The sequence below is a fragment of the Mustela erminea genome, chromosome 18 (assembly GCF_009829155.1).
Source record: "Mustela erminea isolate mMusErm1 chromosome 18, mMusErm1.Pri, whole genome shotgun sequence".
In the NCBI taxonomy this organism is placed as follows: Eukaryota; Metazoa; Chordata; class Mammalia; order Carnivora; family Mustelidae; genus Mustela; species Mustela erminea.
This window is the reverse complement of record NC_045631.1, coordinates 41,236,856-41,246,065: the sequence shown is the minus strand read 5'-3', so window position 1 is coordinate 41,246,065 and position 9,210 is coordinate 41,236,856. Positions and strand designations below refer to the sequence as shown.

Below are 9,210 nucleotides of genomic sequence, written 5' to 3'. Positions count from 1 at the left end.
TTGAAACTGACCTTCAGAGCTCCACTCCCTCCAGCACCATGCCTTACAACTGCTGCCTGCCCAACGTGAGCTGCCGCTCCACCTGCTGCTCCCGGCCCTGCGTGCCCCCCAGCTGTCACACCTGCACCCTGCCCGGAGCCTGCAACATCCCCGCCAATGTGGGCAACTGCGGCTGGTTCTGTGAGGGCTCCTTCAATGGCAGCGAGAAGGAGACCATGCAGTTCCTGAACGACCGTCTGGCCAGCTACCTGGAGAAGGTGCGCCAGCTGGAGCGGGAGAATGCGGAGCTGGAGAGCCGCATCCGGGAGTGGTGCCAGCAGCAGGTGCCCTTCGTGTGTCCCAGCTACCAGTCCTACTTCCGGACCATCGAGGAGCTCCAGCAGAAGGTGAGGGGGTGGCCACCACACTGCCGATTTAGTTAACTATTTAAACATACCAACTTCTGAAATGGATCTAAGACCATTCAAAGCTGTGATGATAGAGATATTGACTGCAGGTTGAGGTAGGACGTATCAAATCATCTTAGAAAATCTATTTGGGAAGCCCCACAGGTAAGAATATGGACTGGGATGGGGTAAGACATTGGACTATGATCAGTCATAGCAAGCTCATGTTGCTTCTTACTAAAACCAGAGTGCCTGATTTTTTAGTTCTATTATGATATCTTGGTCTTATTTTTAGGTCTATAGCATTAATAAATATGCATCTGAATTATTTCTTAAAACTAGTCATTTCCTAAGTGGATCCTCAAATGCTCAAAGCCTTCCAAGTCTGTTGCAAGAGACTATGTCCATAGTAAAGCAAAAGAACTGTTGGCCCCATAAGCTTCACTAATATACTCAGACTCTGTACCATTCACTAAAGCAAGCATGCAGGTGAGAATTTCAGGGCCAGAAATGCAGGAGTAGAAGTGGGGCTAAGTAAAGAGCGAGCATGGAGGTGGGACTTAATGTATGGTATAGGTCAGGGAGGGCTTCCCAGAAGAGGAATATCTGAGCAGGGTTAGATGGATGAGTAGGAGTTTTTACTCAATGGTGCAAGCCTTTAATTCTCCAAGAAGATTAACTGTCCACTGCTCAGCAGTGCTAGCAAAGTGAATGCCAGGAAGGGGCCATGCAATTTGAAGACCATGCTTTCATTTGCCCATATTTACTGAATACAAGATACAGTACTTGAGTGAGGGATAAAGGACAGTGTGAGACAGTCTGTTTCCTTCAGGAGCTCACAGTCTAATAGGGGAGACAGATATGGCTGTGTTGAAGGGGAGAAGCGTAACTGGCTAATTGCAGTACTGTTGGGGGGTGCATGGAGGAGGTGACCCCTGCAGCAGCTGAGGGGTGGAGGAGAACGTGGGTCATGCAAGGGGTCTTGCTAGGTGGATGAGGACATCCCTGAGCATTCCAGACAGAGGGAGAAGCTCTGTGCAAAAGCATGGACAGGGCAATATGTCGGAGAGTGGAAAGAGGTCAGCAGGACAGGAATAACGAATGTGAGGGTAGAAAAACCAGCCTGTTCTGGTTGGGCTAGAATTTTTCTGGGTTTAGCATCCCAGTTTGCTTATTTCTAAGCTTAGAAGTTTGCTTAGAAATAAGCAAACTGGGACGTAGGTCACTCTAAGGAAGGCTCAATATCCAGTAAGCTCAATTCCTTCAGGAAGCCAGAGGCAGACCAAGGAGAGAAGAATTCATGCCAAAGAACACATTTCTCCATGTTTTGAAATGAACAGTGCTATTAATTAATCCTCCCTTTATCCTTTTATCTCTGAGAAGACTCAAAGCTATTTGGCAGGAATGTGTATTTGAAAAAAACAAAACAAAACACCTTTTCACTTTAAGGTACAATGCATTCCTTCTTAGTATAACCCCTTTCATAATGAATTGTGCCCCCAGATACTGTGCAGCAAGTCTGAGAACGCCAGGCTGGTGGTGCAGATCGACAATGCCAAACTGGCTGCAGATGACTTCAGAACGAAGTAAGATTTTTCTAATGATCAGAGCAATCTAGTAATGGACAGGCTGACTTGCAACATGATGAACTCTGTCCTGGGTGTGCGTAAACAGAAATTTTGGGGATGGCATTAAGAGGATCCTTGCATTGGGTTAGTTAGGTTAAATAGCAGTTTCCTCTCTGAATGAAAGAATGCTGTGTTTTCACCTTATTTTTAAGGAGTGAAAGAAATCACCCATTCTTTCTCTTTTTCAACTTACTACGTGAACCACGTATAAAAGTAAATTTCACACCTGCTTCTTAGTATAGGGTCATCACTATCAGCCCATCAGAAAAAAGCTATTACATCACAAAAATAGGAGGCATAATCCATTTCAGAATGTAATCTTTTTTTAGGTGTGATCATTACAATCATAAGAATCCTTTGCATTTTTCTGTGGGACTTTATAGCTTGCAACGTATTTGTAATTACTATGTCATTTCTTCATCTTCAGACCAACCGTGTGAAGTGTTAGTTTGGTTTCCATTTTATAGATGAAGAAATCAAGCCTCAGAGACATGAAGGAATTTATCCATGGTCATGACTATCAGGCTGAACCTAACTGATTTCAACTTCTGTGCTTTTATCACAAGATCAGGTTGCTTTCAAGGTGGTTGGAAAGGATAGTGAGACGATCTGTATAACAGGCTTATGAAGTTCACTAACTCACTTAAAGAAGAAAGACAGGGCTTAATCCATAGCAAATGCTTAAAACAAATGCAGTTAATATCAGATTAAAACTACAGAGGTCCCCCCACCAATACCTTCTCTGTGGATCTCAGGGAGGAAATAGGTCTTTTTACGCAGCACGGTGGTATATTTTTCCCCTTCCAAAAAGGGAATTTTGAGAAAAATTCAAAAACTTTCAAAATGTAATGAATTTGACTAGGTCAGCCATGTAAAGTCCTGGAAAAAGTCTTCTTTTTTGACTCTCCTACAACTTCTGCCATGTGTGCAGGTATGAGACAGAGCTGGGCTTGCGGCAGCTTGTAGAGTCGGACATCAATGCCCTGCGCAGGATCCTCGATGAGCTGACCTTGTGCAAGTCTGACCTGGAGGCCCAGGTGGAGTCCCTGAAGGAGGAGCTGCTGAGCCTCAAGCAGAACCACGAGCAGGTGAGGGAGTCCCAGCTCCCATCATCCCATATGGAGAGTTCCATACCTTTCCTGAGCAGGATAAGGTTGGTCTTTGCTAAGCACCCTAGAGCTAACCTAGAGCTACTTGCTCAAAACACATTTGGGGGATTTTGGTGGAATGAGTCATAAGCTTACCTCTTTTACCTTAAAGAGTGTGGTCAGCTGACAGATATATGGCCAATAGTCCACACAAAGATCTTTAAAGTACTTCCTACTGCTTGACAAAATCTTTTATCTTCTGAAGGTGCCAAATTAAGGACCAAGGCTAGAAGGGGACAGCAAACTTCCTCATATCATATGTCACCTAGATACTAGAACCCAATGGATGGATGGGTGGATGGATGGGTGGATGGATGGGTAGATGGGAAAAATGAGAGAGATGAAGGAATTTAAATAATGGTTGACTCAGACTTCATGGTTGAATGTAATAATAGTAGGATGTCAGATGCCTATATTGAAGATTAGATGTTTTGAGGAAAAGGAGACTATGCCAAGTAGATAGTATATAAAAGTAGAAGACCATGAAATAGATGGGGGAGTTATCCCTGGTTTCTCTATGCTTAAGGAGCAATAATTATAAACTAGATACCATGCCAGATTTGTCACTGAGCAAAGGGAAAACCAGAAAGAAATGAGAGAATCTTTGGGTTGGAAAGGAACATTAGCAATCATTTATTCAAGCTGCCTCATCATGCTGATGAGGAGACACTAAGACAGGAGGCCTGACTCACAGAGGTAACTTAGCTGTTTTATGTCAACTGGGCTTGAACTCATATTTCCTAATTCCACTGCAATCTTCTCCCCACCACATTGGACTCAATCAAAGAGAGTTTAGTTATAGACTTTTTTCCCAGTGGGTTCATTCTTTCCTTTCCTCCTTCAGGAAGTCAATACCCTGCGCTGCCAGATCGGAGACCGCCTCAATGTGGAGGTAGACGCAGCCCCCACTGTGGACCTGAACCGCGTGCTCAACGAGACCAGGAGTCAGTATGAGGCTCTGGTGGAGACCAACCGCAGGGACGTGGAGGAATGGTTCACCACCCAGGTGGGCATCTCAGCACTTGGCTGCTCAGGCCCCTTGGCCCCTTGGGGCTCTTGAGGCAGGGTCTGACCCTGTCTTCTCCCCTGTGCTGTTTCAGACCGAGGAGCTGAACAAGCAGGTGGTGTCCAGTTCGGAGCAGCTGCAGTCCTGCCAGGCAGAGATCATTGAGCTGAGACGCACAGTCAATGCCCTGGAGATCGAGCTGCAGGCCCAGCACAACCTGGTGGGTGTTGTTCAGGGTACTGTCCACACTCTCCTGACCTCGTGAAGCCTGGGGCTTCTCTGGAACCTCATGGAGAAGCTCCCTGAGGAGTGGCTCTGTGACCTGCCTTATGTTCCCCACACAGAGGGACTCCCTGGAGAACACGCTGACGGAGACTGAGGCCCGCTACAGCTCCCAGCTGTCCCAGCTGCAATGCATGATCACCAACGTGGAGTCCCAGCTGGCTGAGATCAGGTGTGACCTGGAGCGGCAGAACCAGGAGTACCAGGTGCTGTTGGACGTCAAGGCCCGGCTGGAGTGCGAGATCAACACGTACCGGGGCCTGCTGGAGAGCGAGGACTGCAAGTGAGTAGCCAGCAGGCCATACCCTTGCAATGCACACACACGGTTTTATGCAAGTGAGTAGCCAGCAGGCCATACCCTTGCAATGCACACACACGGTTTTATGCAAGTGAGTAGCCAGCAGGCCATACCCTTGCAATGCACACACACGGTTTTACTCAAGGACAAAACAGAGAGTTTTCAGGTGAAATTTCAGAAGCCAATATGTCTGTAACGACCAGAGTTTTCTTTGCAGTAGGGTATTTTTTGCTGTCATTATATGGCCAAAAGGTATTTTCTGTTCCAAAAGGTGCTTGTGAGACTTGATTGTTTTCTCCAACTGGTGAGCTTTTGGAGGCTGATGCGTAAATTAAGTTTTGTACCTTCACAGTTGGCCTGATACAACAAAAGGAAAAACAAAATGCAATGACCATCAAATATATTTGAATAGTCTTTTGGATTTAACCCACACTTTCCCTGTCTCTCTGATCCTTGTTGCAATCATTTGAGACAGGCAGAATGGGGACAGTATAACCATTGTAGATGAGCATTTGAATACTGAACAAGAAGACAATTCATTAGCTCACAGAGTACAGCACTCAGCACCTGACAGTATTTTCATAAACACAGTCTGTGTGGTAGGTATTACCAATCCCGTCTTAAAGGCGTGGAGGCCGAGGCTTTGAGGGGTAAAGTCACTTCCGTATGACTCCAGAGTAATAGAATGAGGGCTGGAATGCCACCTTCGGCCTTCTTTGCTCTTTTCTGCCACTGTCTCAGAGCTCTGTAAAGGGGCAACGGAAATAAGGCTTTGGCTTCCTAAGATGTCAGAGAATGGTTTCTACGTTTTCTGTCTCCTTGGGTTGAGCTCTCTCCTTTTAAAAATTATCCCTCTCATGGTGACCAACTATTAATTCTGTGTCCTAGGCTGCCCTGCAACCCTTGTGCCACGACCAACGCGTGTGACAGGCCCATCGGACCCTGTGTCACCAATCCCTGCACCCCATGTGGCCCACGCTCCCGCTGTGGGCCCTGCAACACATTTGGATGCTAGATACCCCGGGGCCAGCAAGAGGATTGCATGAAGACAGAAGGACCATCGATGGACCAGCCCTGCTTCTCTAACAAGCACCAACCACAGAAGCAGCCCCAGACAGCCTCATAAATCACGGTGTGGAAGGAGAGAAAATGCCCAGGTGTGACCTGACTCTGAGCTGAGCCCACCCGATCCCTTTCATTCTATTCTGTGACCTGATGGTCTGATAGGACTGGGCTGCGAAGGTGCCCTACCAGGTGTGTTGTGGTTCTCTCTGTTGCTTTGGCCTTCCTCACAGGTCCCTAAATCCCTCTGTAGACCTAATAAACTTTCCTCTTGCAAAGCAGTGATGGGGCTCATTTGTATTCATTCTTTCCAAAGTGTTCACTCTGTATGTGCTTCTTATAAAGCCACTTGAAAGCATAGGAGGACTGTGTCATTAATCCTCTCCCCAAAGGGCTTCATCACCATTAATTAACATTCATTAGGTGCAGTGAGCCTGGCGTCCACTTGGGCCGGCCAGGAACCAGTGGGGCCACTAAGGCAAGAAGCCTCATCCAAATATCATGAATATTCACTATGAGAGCTGACTCAATATGGCACCATGGTTAACATTTCTAGAAAGTTCCACTTTTTCTTTCCAAGGGCCTGCCAGAAGAGGGACAGAATTTACATTTACTGAACACCAACCAAGTATAAGGAGCTGTATGACTCATTTTCTTTCTAATTCATATAATAAGGAGCTTAGAGTCCATGGTCAGTATGATATAACTGTGAGGGAATGAAACACACCCGTAAGAAGCACTGGGGTCTTAGCTACTCTTCAACACTGTCACAATGGGGGAGAGATGATGCTCTCAGCACCCCAGAAACTCTCCTTCAGGAAATAGAATTTGGAACAGTAAAAAGGGCATCTCTTATATCTGAGTAATATCTGACAGATTTTTTAAAGTGTTTCTCTTCCTGTTTGACTTTTGTAACCACAAGGACTAAAATTGGATTTTGGGACCAGCTGCTTTCCATACCCCAACTAGGATATTAAGTCTCTGGTCTCTGCCAGTATTAAAGTGACATTTAGGCTGGTGCCCTGCCCCTGCTGGTGTCTACTGATGTCTGGCCATGCCTGATGGCTCCCACTGCTGTGCACACTGTGGCCCGTGCAAGGCCACTGTCCTGTCTTGGGCTAAACTGCCAGTTAGGTCTTCTATCCTTGAGATGAAGCTGGTGCTCTGTCCCCCTGCTGTGATGATGGCTGCTCCAACCTTGGTCATAAATCCTTGTCTTAACATACTCTGGTTCTCTTAGTGTCCACTCTGCTGTTGTTCATATTTTGGGCGCTGCTAGAGCTCCCTTATCCAGATGTGCCTCCCAAATGCCCAGTTCTCTGCCTTGCGAGAGCTCCAATTGGTCAGCAAAGGAAATACACCTTTTCTTATTGTTCAATGTGCACAGCATCAAACAAAATTTTGCATCCATGTTAGACAAGGCTTTGTCAGTGGGACATGTGGGTCTTGGGGGAGGAGGTCCTGAGGCTTGGTCTTCGCCACGGTGCTTGCTTTCTTTGATGAAGCAGAGAAAGGAGTGTTGGGGAGATCACTTTGTCCCAGAACACAGCCAGACTGATTTCTGAGATGTCTGGGTGGAGTTCAGTGTTACTACTGACCTCACATATGGGGCAAGACACATGGTGCTGAAGTCCACTGCCAAGGACCTATGATTTGCAATGGCATAACAAGGCACTGCCACTATTTCTTATTTTAAATTGCTTATTATGAAATATTTCAAACACCTGAAAGTAAAAAAAATAATAAGACACCTATAAATCCACAACCCAGATTGAAGAGATTTAACCTTGTGCTGTGTTTGTGCCATTACTGTGGGTTTTTTTTGTTTCTTTGTTTGGATGGATGGTTGGGTTTCGGGTTGGTTACGGGTTGACCTAAAACTCCACCTTCATCCATCCTCCTCTCCCTACTCTGCCCTAGAGGTAATTGCTATTCGGAACTTGATGGTGTATCATTATCCAATTAAAACATTTCTAGGGGGCTTGGGAGAAGGGGGGTGGGGTTATGGACATTGTGGGGGGTGTGTGCTGTGGGGTGTGTGGACCTGGCGATTCACAGACCTGTACCCCTGGGGATAAAATATATTTATTTTATTTATTTATTTTATTTTATTTTATTTATTTATTATTATTTTTTTAAAGATTTTATTTATTTATTTGACAGAGAGATCACGAGTAGGCAGAGAGGCAGGCAGAGAGAGAGAGAGAGAGAGAGGAGGAAGCAGGCTCCCCGCTGAGCAGAGAGCCCGACGTGGGACTCGATCCCAGGACCTTGAGATCATGACCTGAGCCGAAGGCAGCGGCTTAACCCACTGAGCCACCCAGGCGCCCTATTTATTTATTTTAAAATAAAAATATATTTTATATGTTTATAAAAAATAAAAAAATTTAAAATTAAAAAAAATTTCTAGAAATTATACATGGTTATCTCCATATACAGTGTGTGTGTGTGTTTCACTTGAGCCGTTTAAGCTAGAAAATATAAGTGGTATAGATGTTACCATTAATTTACTCCATTCCACAGTGTGTTTCTGAGATTTATCTGTGTTAATACACGTTATTCCTGTCATTTATCTTAACTTCTTTGTAGTATTTCATAAGGAAAACAGATCATGTTTTTATTTACTTACTCCACTGTGGAGGGACAGTTAGGGTCTTTCTTTCTTTTTTAAGATTGTTTATTTATTTATTTAACAGAGCGATACAGAGAGAGCACACATAGACAGAGCAGCAAGCAGAGGGAGAGGGAGAAGCAGGCTCTCCGCTGAGCAGGGAGCCCCGCGCGGGGCTCAGTCCCGGGACCCTGGGATCATGACCTGAGCTGAAGGCAGCGGCTTAACAGACCGACCCACCAGGCTTTGCCTGCCTGCCTTTCCTCCTTCCTTCTTTCTTTCCTTTTTCCTTCTTTCTTTCTTCCTTCCTTTTCCCTTCTTCCTTCCTTCCTCCCTCCCTCTCTCCCCCTCTCTTTCTTTCTTTCTTTTTCTTCCTTCCTTCCTTTTTCCTTTTTCCTTCTTTCTATCTTCCTTCCGTTTTCCTTCTTCCTCGCTCCCTCCCATCCTCTCTCCTTTCCTTCCTTTCCTCATTATAAACAGGGTTGCCAGAACATCCTTCCCAATGTCTCTCCATGTACCTGTCTGAGTGAGTCTCTAAAGCAATGGTTCTCAAAGTGTGTCCTGGGAACCTGGGAAACTGTTAAAAATGCAAATTATCCAGTCCTACCCCGGACTTACTAATTCTAAAACTCTGCAGGTGGGGCCCAGCGAATCTGTTTTTGTTTTGTTTTGTTTTACAACATTATAAAAAAGTTCTGCGTATGTATCCGAAGGAAATGAAGCCACTGCCTCAAAGAGAGATCTGCACTGCCATGTTCAGTACAGCATTATTCACAATAGCCATGATTT

General features: G+C 45.5%; 1 protein-coding gene across 1 annotated transcript; it reads left to right on the top strand.

Annotated features, from left to right (window-relative positions):
- Positions 1–6,073, top strand: LOC116577929 (keratin, type I cuticular Ha3-II-like). Its single transcript, XM_032321716.1, has 7 exons — positions 1–386; positions 1,890–1,972; positions 2,946–3,102; positions 4,007–4,168; positions 4,263–4,388; positions 4,513–4,733; positions 5,637–6,073. The coding sequence occupies exons 1-7, from the start codon at positions 39–41 to the stop codon at positions 5,761–5,763; spliced, it is 1,224 nt and encodes a 407-aa protein (XP_032177607.1). The 5' UTR covers positions 1–38; the 3' UTR covers positions 5,764–6,073.
- Positions 6,074–9,210: the final 3,137 nt, after the last annotated feature.